We start from the raw sequence: 25,339 nt of genomic DNA, 5'->3' as shown, positions 1-25,339 counted from the left end.
CACTCTCTATCCACCTGTTCTAAGCACCCAGAATCATCCCAGTCTCTGAAGCTCTGCATGCATGGTTCTCTATCCCCTCTTTTTCTCTTTTGCTGAGATCATTCTTAGACCCCTTGAGACGACCCTTTCCATACCCTGGGCACAGTGGCCATACCCGAGGCCACCCAGCACACACTCCTGAGATGGCTTCCACAGATTCACTTGTGACAGCCATTCTTCTAAGATGGGCCAGCAGTGTTGGAGGGCCCTTCTCCTTGATGAAGGGAATGGGTAAAATGGCAGGTGCAATGGCAGCCACAGAGAGAGAGAGTGACAGGGAAGGCTGTGCCACCAGAGGTCAGACTGCAGCTTCACCCAGCATGCTCTCCTTAGCACCCAGCATGGGGTGACAGAGAGCAGGAGCTTGTCCACATGTGGCACAAGCAGCATCAGTGGTTTCCAAGACACAGCCGTCTAGCATCTCCCAATGCACTTCCCTCCATTGGTATGCATCCCCTAGGGTCTTGGGCTCCCATGGAAGTCCAGCCTACACCTTGCATCAAGGGAAGGCTGTGTGTCTCCAGCTTCTTCTGAAGAAGATGCCAGGCCAGGGACTCACTGGAGGATCACCCAGACAGGGAGAGCTGGAAGGGAGATAGGGCTGTGCACAGATCTGGAGCTGTGGGTACTGAGGCGTATACTGGCCAGGCACGGGGGGCAGAGTCCACACTGCTCATCACAGAGGAGAGAGGCAGGGATGCAGCTTTTGTAGTGTCTGGGAGTCCCCAGCACACACATTTATGGGATGTCATACCTGTGGTCAGGCCACATGGCAAAATGGCAACAGTGAGTGAGCCCACCTCCATCCCCACGGTCCTCACTGCTTCAGAGTACAAATGCCAGCCCCTCCCCAACATTCTAGAGTCAAGGACCCTGGCGAGCAAGTCTGTGCTGTGGCTGGACACCGTTTCCACAGCCCAGGGCTAGTGTGGACACACATGTGCGAGAAAGACGAGAAGCCTCTGGGAGCACAGAGCAGCAGGCTCCGGTGTGGTGTGTGCATCTGTGCAAAGCTCAGTGTGTCTGGCACACCCTGAGTGGATGCCTTAGGCACGTGGACACGGGCACTGTGAGTGTGGGTGATACCTAAGTGTGTTTGAGAGCGTGTGAGTGTCTGGCTAGGAATGCACGTCCATCTGTCCTGTGGCGTGTTTCTGTCTAGACAGGCTTGGTGTCCAGGTCTCCCTGCACTGGAGGCAGCGCGTGAGTGAGCGTGCCCTCCGCCTTGCACACTGTGCACAAGCAGCCACAAGGTCCCAGGGCATGGAGCAGGGGCAGCCCCGGGGTGTGACTGTGATTTCAGCAGGGTCAGGTGGCCCGGGCCAGGCGCCATCATCTGGGCACGTATTCCTGGGGCAGCCCAGTCCAGTTGTAGTCGCGCAGGGCCTGGTCCACCGTCCGGATATAGCCGTCGATCAAGTCCTTCATCTCGGGGGTGAAGGGCTCAGGGTCCTGCGGGCGCCGGCCACGCCGCCGGAAGCTGCCCTCCTTGTTGTTTTCCACACAGAGCAGCCGCTCCTCGCTCACGGAGACATTGAGGAAGGCCACCATGTCACGCAGCGTGGGCACCAGGCTACGCCGCAGCTCCTCATAGTGAACCACCAGTAACCGCTTCCCATACTTGAGCCACTCCAGGACGTGTGAGGACCACCACGAGGCATAGGTGTTCACAAAGTCGGGCCATTCTGGGGCAGGGAGAGAAGGACTGCCATCAGGGTTGCCTGTCTGGGATGCTGGCCTGCTAGCCTGCATCAGACCTGCTTAGGAGAGGCACGTAGCTAAACTTCTCTGCTTCCATTGCCCAGGTGTGGGCATGCGTGAGAGTGCTTTGGAGGTGAAGAGAGGAGGATTGAGAATTCCAGGTCAGCCTGCTCTACCCAGCAAGATCCTATCTCAAGAGTTTCTACAATTGCCAGGCACCAGTGGCTCACACTTGAAACCTTAGCTATTCAGGAGGCTGGGATCTGAAGATCAAAGTTTAAATCCAGCCCAGGCAGAAAAGTACATGAGACTCTTAGGTCACAATTAATCATCAAAAAGCCAGAAGTGGAGCTGTGGCTCACATGGTAGAGAGCCAGCCTTGGAACAAGTCAAGCAAGAATGCAAGGCTTTAAGTTCAAGCCCTAGTACCTGCACACACAAAAAGTTTCCATAACTGAGTTATCGATACATCTCAAATACCATGAATTGACTGCTCTCAATTTCACAATGGCCCTAAGGGAAAGGACAATTCTGTTTTCTCACATGAGGAAAGTAAACTCTTTAGCTTGACACAACTAGTCTCGGGTTACAGGGCTTGCAATAAACACAGGAAGGATCTAGGCTCCTGCCTGACTGCAGGGACTGTTCTCTTGCCTAAGTCCCTAACCAGCAATTGTGGGGGACTGGCCTAGGTGGAAGGTGAGGGAGAAAGAGGAGGGCTGGAAGCCAGTCAAGGACACCAGTCAGCCCCAGCTAATGTAAGGATACAGGGTGCAAACCCTCCTGCCATAAGGCCTTGCAGTACTTCACCACTACTCTTTATTTCTGACTTAACTGACATTACTTACCACTGGACCTGAACCTCTATTATCCATTTCCCAAGTTAGACTGTACTGACTCAAGTGAAGGGACTCTAGCACCACCCACCCAAGCACACAGTAGGACCTCAAGCCCTGTGGGTCCACAGATGGAACTCCATGCTTAAGGCTGCTGTAGGGAATAAGATCCAGAATCAGAAAACGTGGATGCTGTGGTCTGAATTTTTGCAGCCTAGTGCACAATTGTGTAGAGAAGTCCCAGTCCCCGGTACGGTACTATTCTGAGATGATGCCTTGGGTAGGTAACTGGGGTTAGATGATGTTGTAAGGATGGGGCCCTTGTGTTGGGGTTAGTGTCCTTGTAAGAAGAGATGCCAGAGAGCTGTGATTTGTCATGAAAGGACACAGTGAGAGGCGGCTGTCTGCATGCCAGAAGAAGAGCCTTCACCAGACACGACTCAGCAGGCAAGCCTTAGACCTTGATTGCTTCCGCTACCCCACCTGATATTTTTCTGTGACAGTCTGAGCTACCTAAGAGGCAGGGTTTGAGACTTAGCCCTGCCACCTGTCCCTCAGGACCTCTGGTCAAGCTTGGCTACCATGTTCCCTGAGCTCATCAGAAAGCAGAGTAGATGGAAATTCACTGCAGGACACACTGGGGAGTCAGCCAGGGCAGGGCAAGAGGGCACTGGTGTTTTGGGCACAGAGTAGGTACAGCCCTTCTCTCATGGTTCCAGATGCCCCTTGAGGTGTAGGCACTGGTGTCATTTTATTGAGATGGACCCCAGTCCTATAGATGGGGGGAGGGTGCAGGCCGATGTTCTGCTGGGCACTAGTGGTTCCCATCTGGAATCCTAGCTACTCAGGAGGCTGAGATGTGAGGATCAAGGGTCAAAGCCAGCGTGGGCAGAAAAGTATGTGAGGCTCTGATCATGCATCAGGCCTTCTGGCACCACTTTTGAGTGGCTGCTGGGCTAGCCCCCACTTACCTTTGCTCTTCCAGTTGTGGTCAGGTGCATAGCCCAGGTGGCCTGCACACTTCCTGTTGAATTCAGCCACCAGGGACCTGTAGGGGTTCCGGATAAGCAGGATGGCTGAGTCGAACATCTCGATCTCCCTCCGGCCACTCTCATGGGTTTTCACACAGATCGTGCGCCGGCTCCGCCAGTGATCTTTCTCACCTTTGAAACCTGCCCAGGAGAAAGGAGGGATCCTGTGGAGGAAGGCACCCCGCTCCCACGTGGACACCCCCACTGCCACAGCAGCAGTAAGGAGCTGATGCTGACCTGTACCCCGGGGCACTGGGAAGACCTGTGGATGGTCCAGGAGAGGAGAAAAGAGGTCAAGAGAGATCTCTATAGGAGTGGCCTCTGTCCTAGGGCAAGTGAGATTAGGGCATGCACCAGTGTGAGGAATGGTAGGTCTCCAAGAGAGCCCAGGCACTCCTACAGACCTGAGCTCAAGAGGCAAAGCCTGGCCAGAATGGAGATGAATTCATGTATTTTGAGGTTTTCACAGAGATAATTTCACACAGATCATAGATGTGCGAGTTAACCCAGCCAGATGAAGAGACTGAGGCTCAGAGAGGGTCTGTGACTTCCTCCATTTTGTACCGCACCAGGGAAACAGGCCTCTATGGGTCCTTATGAGGCCTGCAGTTTGCACTGTCTCTCATGGTCAGGGTCTTGCTTCATCCGCGCATTGGAGCCTGGTCCTGAGGAGGCAGGGCCTGGAATCTACAAGTGGAGACCAGCCACTCTGTAGCCTGTCTCCTTCCTTGGCCCCTGGTATAGCACTGGGCATTCAGAGTCTTCAGGACAACTGGTAAGAAGGCCAGCCCCTCCCCTTCCCCCATGTCCCCATCCATCCACACAGGCACACAGGACTCTACCGAGCTTGCTATGAGCTCACCGTGTCGGATTTTAAATCAGTCATGAAGGATAAGACCCTGACTCCAAGCTCACAGCTCACAGCCTAGTAGTGGAGTGACCAAGTAGAAAGGGAGAGCAGATGGGCTGGGAGGATGGGGGGGGGGGTTGGGAGTGGGGAGTGTCACATAAGGCATCCTGGAAAAATGTCACTAATACTAGTCTCCAGGCCATGTCCTCAGAAAGCCTATTCAGCAGGCTCTGGAAGACAGCTCCATTCATTCCATGAGCTTGTCTTAGGCGTTAGGAAACAAAATGAATCCTCTCATCTGCCCATGAAGAGCTGGGCAGCATCTGAAGCTACAGCAAGCAGCAGGGACCCAAATACTGGAAAAATGCCAGTCTCTCTAACCTGGGAGTCTGTATTTACACAGTGGAACTTGATGCAAGTTCCCATTCCTCACTTCCTGTGCCACACTTCAAAGGCCTTTGCTTTGCTTTGTTTTGTCCAACAGCCAGGGAACACTATGAAAAAGAAGAATGCCACCATCAGGCTGAGCACACCTGCGATCATGTGTTGCATGGCCCTGAGACAGAGGGTACCTCACAGGATTCCAGCAGTTCTGCAGCTCAGATCACATCCACTACCCATAGCAGGTTCCAGTCCTTGGAGCTGTCTTGTGAGTTTCGAATGTATGTGTCATCACCCTGCCAGTGCTCTGGGGTCACTGCCTACATCCAACCAGTTCTGTAAATCTTATGCTGAGAGGCTAATTTCTGCTGAAGCGTCTCTGAGACAGTTATCACAACCCTTAAAGCTGGCTACAGTCTTTGGATCCCTCTGTCATACATACCAAAGGAGCCAGTTGTGAGAATAAGGCAGGGGCCTTCTAGCTGGACCAAGTGGATAGACTGAGCACTGGAAGCACATTTAGTCAACCTTCCTATGTACTGGCATCTCTCATCCTCAGGACTCCCAGTCTAGATGACTGGGGCTTACCATGGCTTTTTCCCAACCAGACCAAGACTATTATGAGTGAGAGCTCAAGTTCTGGAAGTTTCTGTTTCTTTAGATTACTTCTGCTAGTAGCATCTTTTCCTAAACGAAACTCCGGTTGAGAAATCCAGAGAAAGCGCTGTGACACTTGACAACAGACAAATAAATCTTGCCAAATTTAGATGCCACTTGACTCGTCTGTGGTTCTTCATTCTTAAACAGCACACAGGCTCGAGATATTTAAGTTAATTTACTTGGCATAATGAAGCCTCTCATTTCTACAAGGGAAAGATTAGAAATCATAAAACTCTTGAAGGTTTCTGGATCTATTTAAAGAAAATTGCATGTTGATGAGTTAGTCCTTGTTTTAAAAAATAAAATAAGGAATGAGCAGATTAAGTGAGATTCGCTCCTAATGATTAAGGGTCCTGAAAATTAAGGAAAATTCAAGAAATGTTTTGAAAGGGGAATGTGAGCGGTAAACCCTTGGCTTTGAATCTGGAACAGGCTCTATCTCCTATCGACAGCACTGACTGCCCCTCTCCCTGCAAGTGTGTCAGGAATACACATTGCCAGGCCTGCAGCAGCAGATGAGCTGAGGCAGACTCCAGGGGTGCGGCTTGGGAAGCTGTTCTAGAAAGCTCCAGGTCATTCTCACCATGTGCACTGGTGCTTGGAGGAGGTGCTTAGAGGAGAGGACACAGTGGCCCCTGGAGGGCAACTTCATCCCAACTCAGAAGCTGGAAGCCATCACTCACCTTTGTTGTAGAGTGTTCCATCGAAGTAGTAGCTCCCGGTGTAGAAGCCAGTGGCGTGCTCAATGAGGTGCCTGGCCCATGTGTTCCCAGCTCCTGGGAAGCTGGACAAGGCCACAAACACCTGGGATTTGTGGGGCAGGAACCTCCTGTCTGTGCACCGGGTATCTGAAAGCCCAGAAGTCACCACCCAGTTACAACCCCACCTTGACCAGAGACCCGCTGCTGGGCTGCCTTCCACAGACATGGACTACCACGGCTCCCATGTCACAGATGGGAACAGCAGGAGCTAGGAGGGAAAAGGGATTTGCTGCCTACACATTGGCTGCATAGGTTGGTAGCTGTCCAAAGAAAATCCCGTGACAACAGAAGTCACATCTATCCTGCACTGTGAGTGGATGGGGTCAGCCCACTGGGGACATGCACACGCTCTGTTTCTATAACCATAGCCAAACCATGGCTGCTAGAGTAGCTATGGTAATGAGGGGGTGGCCGTGCCACGCTGTGCCACACAATGCAAGGGTGAGCTAAATGCAGGTGTGTACTCTATGTCTCATCTTTCTTCCCAGGGCTAGTGCAAGAAGCACAGGAGAGCCTGTTATGATACCTCATGCCTGTAATCCCAGATACTCATGAGGCAGACACTGAGAGGATCATAGTTCAAAGCTCATGAAACTCTATCTCATCCAATAGCTGGGCTTCATAGTGCATGCTTTTGGTCCCTGCCACATGGCCACATGGGAAGCTCAACAAGGAGAATCTTAGTCCAACTGGTCTATGGATACATGGGCAAGCATATCCCATAAACGACTATGGCAAAAAAATAAGGCTGGGGGCATGACTCAAGTGGAAAAGCATCTGCCTAGCAGTGTAATGTCCTGAGTTTAATCTCTTGTATTGCTAAATAAATAACAAATTAACTAAAATAATAAAATAAAAAAAATCCCTAAAAATAAAAAGGGAAAGCAGCACAGGAAATCAGCAGAGGGCAGGCCCTAGTGGGAGCTCTCCTCCTTCCTTGCCTGTACTTGCACACCCAAGGCTGGCTGGGGTGGACCTGATACTCATACAAAGGTGGACACCAGAGCTAGAGGCCCCACGGCCTGGTCCTGGGCTGCCCAATGCCTGGCATCGCTGCCCCTCTGCTCACCCACTGACACCATCATTCCCACAGAGACTCAGCTTCTTTTGTGGTTGGTGGTGGTGGTGGTGGGGCTTAGACTCAGGGCCTGGGCACTGTCCCTGAGCTCTTCTGCTCAAGGCTAGTGATCTCCTGAAGTAGAGATGCTGAATCTAACTGGCACCATCTTGGCCACGTGTTGGATGATAGGGAATTGGGTTTAGCTGGTGCCATCTTGTCTTCATGGTAGAAGCAGGGAAGTCTCTTGAATGCCTAGAGGCACTGTTGGGCTACCTGTCTTGGGTCTTAAGGTCCCAGTGACCTTGAGCCCTGACCTGACCCTATTTAGGCCCAGATCAGCTCAGGCGCCATTACACCATGCCTCGTGTCCTGTGTTATGTCAGTCACCATGGCATCCCACTTCCGCTCTCCATTGGAGCTGACCTGGTTTGTTGGTATGCTTTTTCTTCTCTTTCCTTCCTCCCCTGCTCTCAAGGCTCATTTTTCTGACAGTGTTAAGTATATTTGTGGGGCTACAGGTCTATATGACAAGAGTCTGCCTGCAGTCGCTGTCCTTCTAATAAAGATTCCCAATTTGATTTCTCAATTTGGGTTCCCAATTTGCGTTCTCTGTTTTCTCGCATATAACACTACTCACTTTGGGCCACAGCTCCACTTCCGGTTTTCTGGTGGTTCATTGGAGATAAGAGTCTCATGGACTTTCCTGCGTGGGCTGGCTTTGAACCATGATCCTCAGATCTCAGCCTCCTGAGTAGCTGGGATTACAAGTGTGAGCCACCAGCCTCTGGCTAGACTCAGATTCTTCAACCCCAGCCTGGCCCCATCCTGTTTGCTCCAGCAACCTGCAATAGCTGCTCAGGACTCTGCACAGCCCCCTCTCCCACCCCTAGGCTGTGCACTTGAGCAACATGCATGGCATCTCTAGGCCTGGAAACCATCCTCAGCCTCACACCAGCATCACCACCAACCCGAGGTGGTCACAGCCTACCTTGCACAGGCGTCTGGTAGACGTCACAGTAGCCCTCCAGCCTCTGAGCCTCAGGGGCCTGGCCACACAGGGAGCTGTCCACCGCATCGTGTAGGCTGAACCGGGTGGTGGGGTAGGCACAGTAACACTCCCAGCCCCGGAGCACAGCCAGGGGGAACTCCTACAGGGAAGAGAGCCACAGGTGAGGGAGGTATACAGATATGGTATTGGACACGATGGAGGGAATGACTCCCTGTTATGTTGCCAACAGAGATGATCACTGTCCTTCCAAACCCAGGGGTGCCCAGGCTCTGCTAGGCTTCTGCCTGCGGGCGCCCACAGTGGCTTTGTGGCCAGTGAATGTGGCTATGGCAGAGGGTGGCTGAGTGCAGGAAGCCGAAAGGGAGCTTGGGATTGAATATAGGAGCGATTGGCACCCTTGGCCCAGCCTCCCTAGAAAAAGACCAAAGCTGTACCTTGGTCTGGCAGTGGCACTTCCGGATAGAGACAGATCACCAGGTCACCTTCCCAAAGATGGAAGGGGTGGGAAAGTGTAGACATGGCTCCAAGCCCAGGAGGCTCAGTCTGGTGCCTTCAGATGGGGCTTCCCAATGGGAGTAGGGTGACCACCAGGCCACGGCAGGGGTCATCTCTTAGTGGGACCTGCCTCTCCTGCAGAGCAGCTGCTCTACAGAGCGGAGAGCTGAGATCTCTACATGAGCTCTGCTCACTTGTGGTACCACCTGGGGCAGGAATCATGTTTGAAAGGGGATCAAAGTCCAACTTGAATGTTCATGGTGCTGAATAAATGAAGTGAAGACCAAGTGACCAGCCCTGGGCTGGCATATAGGAAGTGCTTCCCAGAGAAGTTGGCCATTCTTAGTCTCCTTACTCTGTTGGGCATCAGCTGGAGTTGTCTTCAAATGCACTCAGCCATTTCTTTCCCACCTCACCCCCCCGCCCCATCTCCACAGATTTCCAAGCACCCACTCTGCACCAGGCAAGAGATTCACCCAGCCCCATTTCATCTCTGTCCTCCCTGGGTCCCCTGGTCCTGAGATGCCAGCCTCCTGCCAGCTTCCTGGAGCTCAGAGATGACAGAGTAGTGGGAGGAAGGAGGCAGTGGGCGGAGGAAAGCTCTCAGTGCAAAGGAAAACGTTGCACAAACCTTTTCATTTTTTGCCCACAGCAAGCAATCTCATAAATAAATAAGGAAAATCAATAGTGTTTCCTGTGTGTGGCTAGGGGAAGCGGAGAATCTCGGCATTTATGTAAGATGGGAGAGCGTCCCAGCCACGGAAGAGTGATGCCGGGCCTGTGGAAGGGGGTGCTGAGGGATGATACCCCCTCTCCCTGTGTTCCTGAGTTCAGACCCCATCCACTCCTTGCATCCAGCAGCCCTGGGAACGTGCCAGAACTTTCCCATCTCTCTTCAGATTGTGGCTGCTGCAATGGGTGCAGAGGAGCCCAGGGGCAGACAAGCCGATCGCCATGTCTAGCCAGTCCCTAGGCCATTTCTTTACTTCTTCTAATAAGTATCATTTACTTTGCTGTTATTATACAGGTGACGTGCAGAGGGATTACAATGACACGAGTCAGGTAGGGAGTACATCTCCTTTGGTCCAGGGTCTTCTGCTCCCTCATTCTCTTCCAGTCCCTCCCTCCAGTCTCCACCCACGAGTTGTATAGCTTACTTTCATCGGTGTCCTGTACTCTCCCCTCAAGTTCTTTGCCCTCCCCCCAAAACCCTTCTGAAGACATACGTGAGCACACCATACATAGAAAAGTTAAAATTAAAAAAAAGAGAAATCTTGTCTCCATATCTTGGAGTTTGTTTCAATACGTATATTATTTTATATAAATATAAAGAGGAAAGCAGACATTGTGCCTTTGTGTTTCTCTCCTAAGAGTTTCCTCTTTGGGTCTCACTGTGTGTGAGTATCGAGAATCCTGTATAATTTATCATATCCCAGTGTATTTTAGATCGAATTTCTGCATATCAGAGAGAACATGCATCGTTTGTCTCTCTGATCTTGGCTTACCTCACTTAACATGATTTGTTCCAGTTCCATCCATTTCCCTGCAGATGATATAATATTATTCTTTTTAATGGCTGTGTAAAATTCCATTCTATATAGGTACCATGTTTTTTGGATCTACTTGTCTATTGTGGGCACCTGGGCTGTTTCCTATCTTGCCTATTGGAATAGTGCAGCAATGAACATGGATGTGCAGGTGTCCTCACCATATCCTGGCTTGTGATGCCAAGCAGTGGTATGGCAGGGTTATAGGGAAGGTCTAGGTTTAGGCACTCAGGCCATTTTCCTAACACAAAGCCAGATCTGTGGTCTGACCTCAATCCGGTCACAGCTGGCTTTGTTGGAAGTGAGTTTTCCCTCTGGTGTGAGCTGGTGGAGAGCAATCCGATCCTGAGAACAGGACAGCTCCATCCAGCCCTAGAGAAGCTGTGTCCATCCATGGCAGACCCCAGCTTCATTCCGGCACCCTGCTCAGCACCCTGTCCATGTTGACTGTGTCATCCACTAAGCTCATAGGTTTACGTACGAACCCCAGGTCTCAGAATGAGAAATTACTTGACAATAGTCTTCACAAAGTTAATGAAAGGAAATCCATGGGTGCAGACCTCATCTGACGTGAGCAGATTTCTCTCGGAAGGGGAGGGGAGGACATACAGCTCACAGACCTAGGGACAGCCCAGCGAGGAGGCGAAGGCCAAGTAGAGAAACCAACCCTGACAACACCATGTTCCTGGAGGGCTTCAGCCTCCGGAACTGATGGCAAGGAAACGTTAGCTATGTAAGCCAGCCACTCAGTGGCACTAGCTCTTACAGCAGCCTGAGCCGTCTATGGCAATGACTCTCTTGCTGGTCCCTGACCATACGAGTCAGGTCTCTGCCTCAGGGCCTTTGCACTCACAGCTCTATCTGCTCTCTCAAGTCACCCTCTCAGTGAGAAGCCTTCTTCCCTGGCCAGATGTTTTCAGTGGCAGTGCCCTGTCTACCTTCATGAACACATGATTCCTCTGCTTCCTTTCTAACTGTAATAACTCCTAGGATGCAACGGCCCCAAATGTGTTCATGAATGTATGTAAGGACATGCAGCACTTCTGGTCTTGGGGGGAAGGGGAGCTGTCCTTCCCTTTACCAGCATCCCTCCCTCACCCAAGGCACCCACTGTTCTGATTTATAGTCTAGAATCTCACATAAAGAGATTTTTTTGGGGTATTTTTGAATACCTAGCTTCTTTCATTCAGAAAAAAAACATGCTTAAACCTCCAAGTTGTTTCCTATTTCAGGTGAGCATTCCTTTCCATTGCTGTATAGTATTCTAGACGGTGCCTGGCCATATGTTGATTTTCATCCTTGCTGCTGGACATCGGGCCTGTTCCTAGTTTTGAGCCATTGTAAATAAGGGGGCTTTAGGCAGCCTTGCATTTATTCTCTCGTGGAACAAACGCTTTCATTTCTCACAAGTAGCCACCTATATTTTTTTCTGCATTCTCTCTACAGCCCCTAGTCACCATACAACCCATTCTATATGATCTTGGTCTGTCATCTGCCTAGGTCCACAAGAATTTCAGTGTATCTGTTCAACTAATGATGGATGGGTGAACAAATGAGTGAATGGACCCTTCTAGACCCTGAGCCCTCCAATGCCCTGGGCTGCACACCATGGTAAGACCTCTCCACTGGCTGTGGGTCAAAAATATCTGTGGGCATATGAGCCTGGAGAAGCCTGCTCCGTCTGAGCTAGTGATCCTGCCCAGTACCCAGAGGAGAGCCCTTCCCAGCACATGGAGCCTGCTGGGGAGATGCTAGCCAGTTCCCTCCCCACGGCCACAGCCCTGCTCACACTCTCAGTCTCAGGTCTTAGGGTGGCAGGCAGGCTGCCCCCATCAGTGACCTGAGCCCTCTTGCTTCTTTGAGTAGATTAAACTGTCAAGTTTCCGGGTGTCTGCAGAGCGACGGGAGAGCTGCAGACAGTAATGTGGTTTTATTTACAACATAACCGCTTCAGCAACATCGCTGGGTTCTGAAAACACAGAACGATTTTCAGCCCCTTGGGGATTTCTAGGACATGATTTCCATAAAAAATTAAATATTGATGAATCTTATCTCTCTGCCAACTTCGCAGCTCTCCCTATGCTCCCCCTCCTACTCCACGCTTCAATGAGAGAAAAAGAAAGAGGAGAGAGAGGCGGGGGGGGGGCAGAGAGAGGATGCGGGTCTGAGGTGGATCAGCTTATATCTGAAGCTGATCCTGCATAGCTGACACTGGGCTGGACTGTCTGGAATGGGGATGAAGTGGGGACCAGCAAGGGCAGGGCTCTGCCTGGTAGGGGTGGGGAACTCCCACACAAAGGCTCAGCCTGTAGCCCCAGGACCACAGTATACACAGATCACTCAGCCTGGAATAAACCCAAGTTGTCTATCTTTCTTCAACCACCATTCTTAGATCTCTAGAAAGGTATAAAATTTCACAGGTATCAGAGATCACAGGAGGGGAAACTGAGGCTCAGCGGCAGGAAACCAACAGGTTTCTGTCTCTTGCCTGGCAGATAAATGGGCATAGAAACCAGCCCTCTGGACCCAAGCATGGGCCTATGCTCCCCCGCCCCCTACCCCGTGCCTGTGTGAAGCTGGCACTCCAGTCTCCTTCCGTGGATCTGGCTCACAGTGCCTGGGCCCCTGAGACACTTTTTTTGTCAGTGGTGGGGCTTGAATATGGGGTCTGGGCATTGTCCCTGAGCTATTTTGCTCAAGGTTAGTGCTCTACCACTTTAAACCACAGCACCACTTCTGGTTTTCTGATGGTTATTTAGAGATAAGCTTCTCACAGACTTTCCTGCCTAGGCTGGCTTTGAACCACAATCCTCAGATCTCAGCTTCCTGAGTAGCTAGGATGAGGTGTGAGCCACCAGTGCCCCATTCTCTGCTCCACTCTTAATAGATGCTGGACTACCAGTTCTATGGAGAAGAGAAAGGGCTTGGAGCAAAGGTCAGGGTCTCCAGAGCCTGGCAAGTGGTCCCTCTTGCATGGAAAGCTTTGGTAGACATGAGCAGGAGACAGCAGACACCAGACCCAAACCTAGTCCCCGCCCTCCACTATCCTGTCAAGCCAGACACCACCAGACCCAAGAGCCAGACAGAAGCTGTGTGACTCAGAACCATCAAAGCACCAGGAGCTGGAGGGGAGTGCATCGCCATCTGAAGCTGTTTCTTAAACATCTCTCATGTATTGATGGCAAGACACAAGGGGAGAGGAATGATTTGTTATCATCATAACCACCATCTGCAATACTCACTGCCCAAGAGACACTCAGGCACCGCTGCATCATTGAGTCCTACACCATCTGGTAAGGCATTCCCCACCCCCGCTCCATGATCTGCCCAGGATCCCATAGTAAGGAAGTGTTGGGGCGAGGAGAGGAACTCACATGAACATGGTTCCACACCTTCTTACAATCAGCCCGAGAAAAAATGAGGGCCAAGACCCCCTGGGAGACGGAGGGAGGTCTTAGTACACATAGCCTTCTCCCTCACAATTCCACATCTGCCCACACAGCCCAAGGAAGCAACAACGAACACAGGGTTTATCTTCAAAGATGTTCATGGTAGTGAGGTTTATAATTTTAAAAAAGAAAAGAAGAGAAGGAAAAGGAAGAGGAAAGGAAAAGAACAGAGCCAGGAACTAGGGCTTCAAAATTGTCATTCTAGCTACTGTGGAGGTTGAGAAGAGGAGAATAAAAGTTCATGAGACCCCCTTCTCTGCCCCATAGCAGGACACAGCTATGTGGGAAGCTAAGACTGAGGGGATTATAGTATCAAATCAACCTATAGAAATGTTCTTGAGACACTGTCTAAACAGAGGCATCTGGGTGGTTTGGACTAAACTGCAGAGTCCGGGGTGGGTGGGCCTCCAGCTGATGTTCCATCTCCAGATCCAATGTTGGCCTAGGATGGTGGCGGGGGATGGGAATGGGGGTGTTGCAACCAGAGGGTGATTTTGCCTTCCAAGGACTTTGGCCACTGTCTGGAGTTGTCACCAGCGACTCATTCATTAGCGTATCATGGGTAGAGGGTAGGGATATGGCTAAGTACCCGATGCTGCACAGAGAGAGTCTACAGCAAACAATTCTTCATCTAAAAGCACATACAGTTTCAAAGCTAGGACTCTGCTCTGGGATAAAGCCAGCCTCCCATCAGGGATCTTAAGTGTTGAGAATTCACAAGGGATAGAGCAAGGGCCTTGAGCCCAAGGGCCAGGGCCAGGGCCAGGGCCAGCCAGCCTGGGGACCACAGGCTTGCTCTGCCGGCTAGACGGCGCTTTCATTGGCTGTGTGACTTCCAGGCTTTGTTCTTGCCCATCTGGAATCACTCCACAGCCAGCTCCTAGGTCGACTTCTATGACAACTTTGCCAAATGTCTCTGAGGGTGACCCTGAGGAACACCACCCCCAAGAAGAGGATCCATGCCAAGTTCCTCTTCCTCACTGGCCTGAGTCACTTCCCATACTGCACGCAGGCACAGTGCTGCCATTCTCCAGACAGATCCCCCATCTTCTCACATGGTCTCTGCTCCTCTAGTGTCGCTCAGATCTCCCCCACTGTACGGCCGATAGCCGTACAGTGCCAGGCCAGAAGGACTCCTCCTCTCTACCACACCATCCACAGCTCGCTCTTCCCACTCTGTGGGGGTTGGGGAGGAGGAGATCAAACAGCTCTGACCGTTAAGGTAGGCATCTGAGGCTCTTCACCTGTCTACTTCTCGCAGTGCGTTCCCCACCTCCCTAGCTCACCTGCCAACATCGCCCTACAGGCTCCAGCCCTTACCCAAAGTTATAGCCTGCTTCCCTCTGTGACCCCTCCAGCACGATTTTTTTAAGGTCTGAGACCAGAACTCGAACTCATTACCTGTCACTTTCGCTCATTGGCTAGTGCTCTACTCACTGAGCCATGCCTCCAGCTCCTCTCCAGAACTGCCTTCCTCTACCACATGTCAGTCACCTGAGTTTCTGTCTTGGCCACTGCCCAACCATGACCTCCACCTTTGGAATGGCTTTGGATCTTGCTGTTCTCCAGGCTTTGCTGGAACTCAGCATGTGGCTTGACTTACCAATTATGCTTTGCTAAATCTCACACCGAATGTGCCTTGTTAAGAACCATTTTCTACTGGAAAGCTGGAAAGCAGTGACTTTTCTTGCAGCTACAAAACCATCTAGCTATAAACGACAAAGAAAACCCATCCTCCCACCCCTCTGGGCAATTGGGATGGGGTTGAGTGAAGGGGCCATGCTCCAAGAGCTCCGTGTGCCCTTTCTGCGTGCTTCTGACCTGGAAAGTTCCCAGCTGCTCATGCCAGAGCTGAGCAGGTAACTTGCCCTTGAAATGGATCCCAAGGGGGAGTTGGATAAGGTGCTGTGGTATAAAATGGCTTAAGATATCGAGAGCCTGCGGGCACTTTTTGGCACGTACTTAGCTGCAGCAATCTGGATTTGAGCCAGTCAGTATGAAGGAAGGCTGGAAATAGAAGTCAAGGAGTTTCAGATCTTGAAGTTTTTGTCTTGTAACCACAAGGCAGAAATTTCTGGGCCCCACAGGGCTGCCCAGAGGGAAATGCTACTGCAATACTGAGGTACCTGCCTGCAGGGCTGCTTTAAGCCCCTTCCCAGAGCGGGGACAGAAGATAGCTGGTCTCCTCTCTGTCTCTGTCTCTGTCTCTCTGTCTCTGTCTGTCTGTCTGTCTGTCTCTCTCTCTCTCACACACACACACACACACACACCACTCACTCACACACACATTTACATACACATTGCTAGAAGGGGGCAGGAGTTAGTACAGCTTTTGCCAAGGGCAACAGTGCAATATGATCAAAGACACACAATATCTGTCAGGAGGGTAAGCTTTTTTTCTTCTAGGTTTACTCATTAAAAAGAGGGCCAATGAGCCATGGTCTGCTGGCTCATATTTTTAATCCTAGCTACTCAGGAGGTCATGGTTCAAATTCCAATTAACCATCAAAGGGCTGAAAGTGGAGATGTGGCCGAAATGGTAGAGTGCCAATGTTGAGTGAAATAGCTAAGCAAGAACGCAAGGCTCTGAGTTCAAGCACTAGTACTAGCATTTTTAAAAAAAGTGATAAATACTGCAGCGTTGTTTATAAAAGCAAAAGACTTGAAACAACCTACATGCTTAAGAGCAGGGAGCTGTTCATGAACTACAGGCTGTCTGTGAAAAAGGAAAGAAAAGACCAGAAGATCACTTTCCACGGAGGTCTGGAAGTCTCCAGGATGGATGGACTCTGACAGGTTCTAGATAACAGAGTGTTAAAGCCTTCATCATCTTGGGGTTTGTGATGGCCAGGTGAGAATGAGAGGGATTGAATATTCCATCTCCACCACAAGAAGGTGGTGGCTCATGCCTGGAATCCTAGTTACTCAGGAGGCTGACATCTGAGGATCAACATTCAAAGTCAGACCAGACAGGAATGTCAGGGAGACTCTCATCTCCAATTAAACACCAAAATAAGCTGAAAGTGGAGCTGTGGCTCACGTGGTAGAAGGCTAACCTTGAGCACAAAAATTCAGAAGAGATAGTGCCCAGGCTCTGAGTTTAAGACCTGGGACTGGCACCAAAAACAAAACAAAAGAAAGGAAAGGAAAGAAAAAAAGTGACCACAAGAAGGTCATCTATCACCAGGGTGATAGATGGACTGCTATCAAGGCAGGGGCTGGAAAGAAGAGACTCAGGAGGGAGCCAGCTTCCCCACTATGCATTTCCTCCTGTCTTTCTGCCTTGTTTAATATGAACATATGACCCACTCAACACCTATCAAAAGCCCTCAGGACCAACAGCCACAAGGATGGCTGGTTCCCTTTATTCCTGTTCCTTCCCATTTCCCTGTCACTGCCCCAACCATAGTTATCCCACCGGAGGGTGCCCAGCCTGGCCTGCTCTGCATGCTGTGCACCAGGGAAGTCTGTCTTCAGCCTACTGGATTCTGGAAGGTGTTCTGTTGTGTTTCAGTGGGGCAGTCTCTCTGCACAGCTGGGATCTGCAGGGGTACAAGCTGCCCTAAAGGGGTGGTCTCTTCCCTGGCAGGCAGAAGCCAGGGCAGGCACCCAAGCCCTTTTCAGATAGTTCAACTGTCTTCCTTACTTCTTCCCCTAGGAGCTCTGATCCCTGGAGGATGAGAGAGAAGCAGATCCCTACGCTGGATGTCTGTAAACCAGAACCTGTCTGCTGGGCTGGCTGCATAGTGTCCAGTGAACCTGACACTCAGGCATCCCTGGCAATCTGCAGAAGTGCTAGAGACACTCCAGAGGATGCACTCCAGGGAGAGGAAGGCACCTGTAAATGGCTTTGGTCTCCCTCCATGGGGGATAGGGCAGCGGGAGAGGAGGGGCAGTCTCCCGAGTGCTAAGGATCTGAGAAGCTGGAAGACAGCAGCTCCCTCCCAGTGAAGGTATGTATGTATGGTGTGTGTGTGCGGGGGACACATTGCATTGCCCCCTCACATCTGCCTCCATAAAACCCACCCTGCATCCTTCAAACCATTAGAAGGCCGGGCAGCCAGCTGAGGCCTAGTCCAGACCCCACCAGTAATGAATGCTTGAGTTCTCTGCCTCAGTTTCCCCACCTGCCAAAGGTAGATAACCATAGTGCCTATTATATAGGGGCGTTGCGAGGATTAACTGAGTGACCACAGGTACTGTGCTTCAGATATGCCTTGCATGGATTGCATGACTAATAAATATTAGCTTCGTGGTCATCAGCATCATCACAGGCCAAGCCCTCCTTCTCCTTTAGCCTCTGTTAAGCTCTCGGGTACCATAGCCCATCAAAGCTATGAGCATCACAACAGCCACAGCTCTTGCAGTCCCCAGCCCAGAGTCATCAAGGCCCACATACATGTGCAGTCATAGCAGTCACCCCATCTGGAGGCTACTGGACCCCAGTGCGCCAGGCTTCAGCACTCTCTGAACATGGCCTCTGGGTCTCAGCAGCTGCCTTCACACATTTCTGGCTGTGCTTATTTGCAAGTCCCACCTGCTCTTGACCAGCTCCTTTCCCAAATGAGCATTGGGCAGGGACAGTGGCCTCGCTGCCCAGTCCAGCCCTTGCGCTCAGCTTCCTCTTCACTCCAGGCTGAACCAAAGGAGCAGGTGTGACCATGGTCATTGAGTTAGGTTCAAGCCCAACGCAGTGACAGTGGAAAAATCCATCAGTGATTCCCACGCCCCCAGCCAACATCTCCGTATGTCCACACAAAGTCAATTTACCATCTGATACTTGTGCCAAGAGCTCACTTCCAGAAAAGCAAATTCCTTTCAGCTTTACAACCTTCACTGACCATTCCCCCACCAGACTCAAACTTCTAGTGCTGGCTTTGAGCTGCCCTTGCCTTCCAGGACACCAAGTGGTTGAGATCCACACCTTGCTCCTCAGTTTGCACTCACGCAGCCAGAGAGGGTAAGCATAACCTATCTGTCCTGCCCCTTCCTGCCCACCATATACCCTGGATGATTAAAAGGCTCTTACTTTCTGGGAGCAAAATTCTGAGCATGTCTCCACCGTCATGTTGGCCTGGATCAGGGCAGTTGAGAAGGTGTTGGTGCTGTTCTCTGGCAGTCGGAAACACCCTCGGTAGGTGGCAGTCTGCCCTGTAAGAAAGGACATGGGTCTTCGGTAAGAAGTCGTGTCTGTGGTTGCTGGTGCTTATCATCAGGGAAAATACTGGCTTTGGATTGCCAGACTGGGGTCAGAGAGGGAAACCCTCCTGGTCAGGGTGCAAGTGAGCCATGCTTCTAAGAGAAGCCAGGTGTGGGATGGAGTCACCAAGGGTCATGGATAACAGACAACTTCCCCGAAGCTGTTGGCTCTGGATTCTCTTCTCTTAGGAGATGATGTCCGTCTTTCCTTTCTTCCTTCAACAAATTTAGATAGTGCTCCATGCCATAGTAAGTGACTCTAAGAGGCTGATATTCTTTTTCAGTTTATGTATCTATTTGTTCATTTATTTAGTCAGTTGTGGGGTTTGAATTTAAGGCCTGAGCACTGTCTCTGAGCTCTTTGTGGTCAAGGTTACTGCTCTACCACTTTGAGCCACAGCTCTACTTCTGGTTTTCTGGTGAATCATGGAGATCAGAGTCTCATGGAGTTTCCTTCCTGGGGCCTGGCTTTGAACTGCAACCCTCAGATCTCAGTCTCTTGATTAGCTAGGATTATAGGCATGTACCACCAGCACCTGGCTAGGCTGATATTCTGTCAAAAGAAAAAAACCTCTCTAAGAAGGTCTGAGAATATGCAGGAAAGGTCAAGGAGACATGGAAAGGTGAACTCCTGCCATTCCTTGCAGCTCTGCTGCCAGAGTCAGGCCGCTCTGCTCCGTTCTAAGCAAGGCTGGCCTCGTCTGGTCTTGAACTTCCATGTGGATTCTAGGAATATTTCCCAAACCCATGTCACAAAGCAGGCTTCTTGCCAAGTTGTTCTCCAGACCTTCTGGGGATGATCCTAGATTCCCTTCTTGGCTCCCTTGGTACTGAGCGAACCTTTTGGAAGGTTCTGGCACCAATTGCTTGTATTTATTCCCAGACTTATCAGTGTGTCTCTCTCAGAGAGACAGTGATTCTCACCCTCACACTCCTTTACACACAAGGTCTCCCAAGGCTCCATGCTGTCCCTTCTCCACTGACATTGGGAAACCACCTATGATGGCGCCCTGCCTGGGCAAGGGCCAAACCCTGGGTCTGGAAGCCCAGACCTGGGAATGAAGGCCCAGGCTCAGAAGGAAAGCAGCCTGTGCAGAGCTCAGCGTCTCCAGGCCTGGGGTCAGGTCCCACCACTGTCTGTGGTTAGCTTGCAACTCAGGTGTGTCCCTGGGGGAGAGCACGAGGAACACTCGGGGCCAAAGGATACCACTGGTGTGAGACACTGATGAGCTGTTGGGGTCAGCCTTGGCTCCATCCTGCACCACACACTCATGCACCTGCTCCCTGTGAGGGCAGGGCACCTTGCTAGTCAAAGCTGCAGTTTATCACCAGCAGTCTCCTGGTTGCCTGTGACAGTGTCCCTTGGGAACAAAGTGGCAGGCAGAAAGATCAGCCCCCTAGGGGCAGTGCTGACCCCATGGTCATACATTGGGTGGACACACGATCAGGAGCTAGTCTCAACCACCAAGCCAGCTGCCCCTCAGCTGGCGCACAGTAGACATAAAATGCTCAGCTGGGCATCATGACCGCAGACAAAAGGGTGGTCTGGAATCCACACACAGGTTTGGTGCTCACTCAGGATCAGAGGTCAGACTAATGTCGTTTGAACTTGAAGTACTAAGAGATAGTAGGAAGGTAGCATTGGGCTGTGCGGTCCTTGGGAGCTGGGTACAGAGGAAGTGACAATGAGCATCTGTGTAGTCAATGGCCTCCTGAGTGAATCTTCAGGATAAAGAGTTCAACCTCATGCCCATGGCCCTTTCTGGGCCTCTTGAATGCAGAAAGTGTATGAGCATCCCTGCACTGCCCTCTGGTGCTATGACCCATCTGCAGGGGCATGGGTCGCTATTAGGCTCCCCAGAATGCCTCACGGTGGGGATTCTGAACTACTTTGCAATTCACTCTTTCTGGGAGAGCCTTCCTCCCACAGAGCCTTCTGTAGGCGGTGTGTGTGACCTGCCACTTCAGCCCCCAGCTCTGCTCTACTTGTGAACCAAACCAGGAGGCTCCAGGTTGTGTCTGTAAGTTCATGGTGGGGTGGGGCATCTGAGCTGTGCCACAGTGGCCTGCAGTCCCCTATCTGCCCGGGAAAGGGAAGTACCATTTCTTCCCAGCCTGGTCCCTCTAGCTGAGTCAGTGATGGTTCCCAGCCTCTGTGAACCTGTACAGCCCTGTCCTTCCATGAGGGAGCCTCTGTAGCGAGAGCATGTGGATCTGGGCCTAGCACTAAGCACGGTGCTGGGCTTCCAATCCATCTACCTGGGACTCCTTTGGCATCATTAGCATTTGGCAGTTCTCTTACTTAAAAACCTGCTGCTTGGGTCTCTGTTTATTCTCGTGGTTGAGGATTTCCTCTTGAGTTCTGTAATTCTGAATTGTAAGCTCATCTTCTGATGGGAATGCTTGACCCCTAACTCCCAAAAGTGTCTGTCAGATGCTTCCACATAGCCCAGAAACAATTTTTATACAGGGGTTTTCGAGATGAGGTGTTACATGTAAATTGGAACCTCATAAACTCAAAAATGCAAGATGGTAGTTACAAATCCTTAGAATATTTAAGTCAAAACAGATCAACTCTCTTCCCATCTCTCTGAACTGGTAGGTTATTACTTTCATTACCTTCTAATGCACATTCCTGGCTGGTTTATACTTTATATTGAGTTCTAACTTTATGAGGCCTCCTCTCCTGTCCTGTTTAGACATTGACACCTACACCCACCTTGGAGTAGCATCTCTTCACTGAGACCTAGGGTGACACAGCACCACCTGTGTTTCTTACAAGTGTGGGTCCTAGTTTCCTCTTTACTTCCTGGCCCACAGGGTGTCTTACTTTCCTGCTGGTCAAGCTATCCACTTAAAATAATGTTGATGAAATCCAATCTGGTATTCAAAGTGTTTAATGGATAGGCAGTTTGTAGACCCAAGGCAGCTTGCAAAACTGAGAGGGCAAGTGAATTGTTTAGGGCCACACAGTATGTGTGAGACATATCTGGGCTTCCTGATCAATGTTTCTTGCAAGGAATAGGTAAGGTATGCCTAGCGATGAACTCACCTATTATTTAACTCTGATGGGCCTCAACGCCCCCTCCCCACCCTTCTGGGTGCAGGAATAGGGAGGGAACACATGCTGCCCCATGTGTGCGGACAAGGCAGTCAGAGCACAGAGGTGCAGGGCTGGGGCGGGTACTGGCACACTCACGCTTCCTGGAGCTCGGCTGCAGCATGTCCACGCGGTAGACGGAGAGCCGATCGCTGGCACCGCACGCTGTGCCCTTCTCCCCTTTGCACTCCTGGTTGCACTCCTGCAGGCCGGCACGCGTTGCAGGCAGTCGGTTCCCGCAGTAGCACTCTGCACCGGCCTCCAAACCTGCGTAGATGTAGGACCTGCAGGGACAGGAGCCCTGGGCTAGGAGACGAATGGAACTCAGGCAGGAGGCGCTGTCTGCAGGAGGGTGGGAGGAGGAGGAGCCAGGGGCCATGGCCAGAGGAGGGAGGCAGAACCCCACGGAGTTATCAGTCAGCTCAGTAAGTCCAGGGAACAATGGCTGTCTTTGTAATACACAGTTTGTCTTCCCTGATCTGTTGTAGCATCCCTGAGCCTCTCTTCTAAGGTGCCATCACCAAGGGAGTAAGTTGGTGGTGTAGGGAGCGGGTTCTCAGTAGTGGGTGAGGAGAACATAGTAGTGACTGCTAAGTGTTTGGTATGAACACTGTCACAGAAGATGATACACCTCCTACCACTCAGTAACAGGCTCCCGACACTGTACAGATTCAAGGCAGACTCAGCATTGGCCCCATGTACGTGACCTACATCCTGTCATACTGTGCATGGCCCTGCCACATGGTCCCTTGTCTAACAGCCACTTCTCTACCCCCTGTTTTCTAGTGAGCCATTGCTATAGTAAAGGAAGACTGGAAATGGAGCCTATCACGCATCACAACTGATCATAGCTATAGGGATGGTCATGTTTCCAAACTCCTTTCTAGGTAGATAATGGTGTGGAAGGCAAATCCCACACCACTCCTGTCTCAGCTTTGACTGTTATGAGACTAAAGGAGATCAGGCATGCTCAGTTTCAGCTCTAAGCTACGAAGCATTGGAGTAAGGACCTTGTTCTTTCTTTCTCCAGCCTCAGTTTCTCCATCCATAACATGGAGGATCATTAGCTGCTATTGATAGAAAAATGTGAATGACAGCTAGGTGCTGGTTGCTCACACCAGTAATCCCAGAATACTGAGGAGGTGAGATCTGAAAATTGTGCTTTGAAGTCAAGGCAGAAAAGTCTGTGGGATTCTATCTCCACTTAACCAGCAAAATACTAGCCTGGGAGTGTGGCTCCCATGGTTGGAGGGCTAGCTGTGAGCAAGAAAGATGAGCAAGAGCATAAAGCCCTGAGTTCAAGCCATGGTACCAACACACACACACACACACACTATGAAAGGTTATAAGGTGACTGAAATGGATGCATCGTGCTGTGTGTGTGCTGTTCTTCTGCCTGTCTTCCCAGTGTGCACCTGTGTCCACACAATGCCCTGAGGTCCCGGGTGGTAGTGGTCAGCTGAGGCTGGTAGCAAATGTCTGGAAAGCAATAGGGACACTGGCAGCATCAAAAAAAGCAAATCTCATTATAAACACAAGGTAGAGATGCTTTTCCTAACACAGCTGGTTTCAGAGAACTGTAGGTTAAAGCCTTTTATAAAAAATCTATTTTGGGCAAACAAGCACACTGAAGCCCAGGAAAGGAAAAGAAATCAACCAAGTCACACAGGGAGCATCTGGTATGGCGGGATTAGAGGCCAGGCCTCCCAGCCTCTGCCCAGTGCCCTTGCCATCTGCCATGAGCTTCCCTCTGGAGTCCTGGGATCTCTCTGATGGCCTGGGGTCCTAATTACACCACGAGGGTCATGTGGCAGCTAAGGTATCAACTGGTTCTGAGAATGTCCCCTGGCTTTGTTTCCAGGGCTGGCAATGGTGTGATTCTGGTACTCACCGCTCAGCACATGCATCCTGGCAGTGGGACACAGTCATCTTTCTCAAGTCGTAAAACACGGCCCCCTTCAGAGTCCTCTCCTGGCCCTCATCACTGAAGCAGCCCAGGTAGGTGCCTGTAGGAGGGGGAAGCACAGCTGAGATGAGAAGCCAGAGGGCAGACACAGAAGGCCTGACCACGGGCCTCTCAAGGCAGGGCTGGGAGCCCTCTCCCCCCATTCTGACCCAGGCACCTCTCAGAGAAGCACAGGGTCCCAGGGCTGCCATCCAACTTCCCCGGGCATAGGAGCCAAGTTGGCTCAAGACAGCTCTGTCTCAATCATTTCCTGCCCCCTCTCTTAGTTAATGGGCTCCTGTCCACTTGGACACCCCCAGCTAGGAGCCAAACATCTGCCTGGTAACTGCTTTCCTCCACCCCTCCCTCAACTCCTCACATTTGGATCTGGGTTTTAATTCATTCTTTGTGGCTATCCTTGTGTATGGGGTACCCGGTGATCATTCGGTACATGTACAGGTGTGATGATCAAATCAGAGTGGTTAGGTTTCCACGAACATTTGTTTGTTTTGGTGCCAATACTGGGGGGCCTGAAGTAGGGGCCTTGTGCTCTTGCTTGGCTGTTTTGCTCAACTGGCTCACTCCATCATATAAACCTTACCTTTCCTTCCAGCATTTTGGAGATGAGAGTCTCATGGATTTATCTGCTCTGGCTGGCTTTGAATCCACATTAACAATTAACCATTTTTAAAAACCTATTTATATGTAATAATTCGATAGCTTAATGACCTCATGTGGGCCCCCCACATCTCGATCCCCCCTTCCTAAGCGCAAAGAAAACCCTCTCCCACTCAAAGACTCAGAGAGGAAGTTCTACCACCCCCATGAGACAGGAGAGTAGCAGGGAACGTGCAGCATTAGCTAGCTTAAGGAAGATCCTTTGGACACAGGAGTTATTTAAGAGAAATGCACAGTATCGCAGGAGTGATTAAGCAGCCCATTAAAGGGTAAAGCAGGCATCCTAGGTGGGACCCCAGGGTCCTGTCTAGCCCCCCTGGCACACCTGGATGGAAACAATGTGAGAATATCGACTGTGCATGCCCCAGAAGCCCTGCAAAGTCCTACCCCAACCCCTCATGGAAGGCAATGCCTCTCCATGATGTGCCAGGAAGCTCAGAGAATCTGAGCACCATGCAAGCCCAGCATGGGGTGTGTAAATGTCACACGTGCTGCAGTGTTTTGAGGGAATGGTGCTCTGGGAATTTGCAAACACACATCACGTGGTCCCCAAGCTGTGAATGCACACCCACCACTACAGCATGGGGATCTGGATGGG

General features: G+C 51.0%; 1 protein-coding gene across 1 annotated transcript in view; it reads right to left on the bottom strand.

The window, feature by feature from the left end:
• Positions 1 to 592: 592 nt before the first annotated feature.
• The window catches only part of Wscd1 (WSC domain containing 1), a 38,726-nt gene continuing 13,979 nt past the window's right edge, over positions 593 to 25,339 (bottom strand). Inside the window, exons 3-9 of the mRNA XM_042680588.1 lie at positions 24,010 to 24,124; positions 22,218 to 22,402; positions 18,849 to 18,970; positions 8,308 to 8,467; positions 6,182 to 6,346; positions 3,548 to 3,748; positions 593 to 1,724 (exon numbers count right to left, since the gene is read on the bottom strand). Of these exons, the coding sequence (XP_042536522.1) occupies positions 1,372 to 1,724; positions 3,548 to 3,748; positions 6,182 to 6,346; positions 8,308 to 8,467; positions 18,849 to 18,970; positions 22,218 to 22,402; positions 24,010 to 24,124 (1,301 nt within the window). The 3' untranslated portion in view covers positions 593 to 1,371. The remainder of the gene's footprint in view (positions 1,725 to 3,547; positions 3,749 to 6,181; positions 6,347 to 8,307; positions 8,468 to 18,848; positions 18,971 to 22,217; positions 22,403 to 24,009; positions 24,125 to 25,339) is intronic.

The sequence above is a fragment of the Dipodomys spectabilis genome, unplaced genomic scaffold, assembly GCF_019054845.1.
Source record: "Dipodomys spectabilis isolate Male_0828 unplaced genomic scaffold, ASM1905484v1 ptg000062l, whole genome shotgun sequence".
Classification (NCBI taxonomy): Eukaryota; Metazoa; Chordata; class Mammalia; order Rodentia; family Heteromyidae; genus Dipodomys; species Dipodomys spectabilis.
This window is presented reverse-complemented; position numbering and strand designations above follow the sequence as displayed.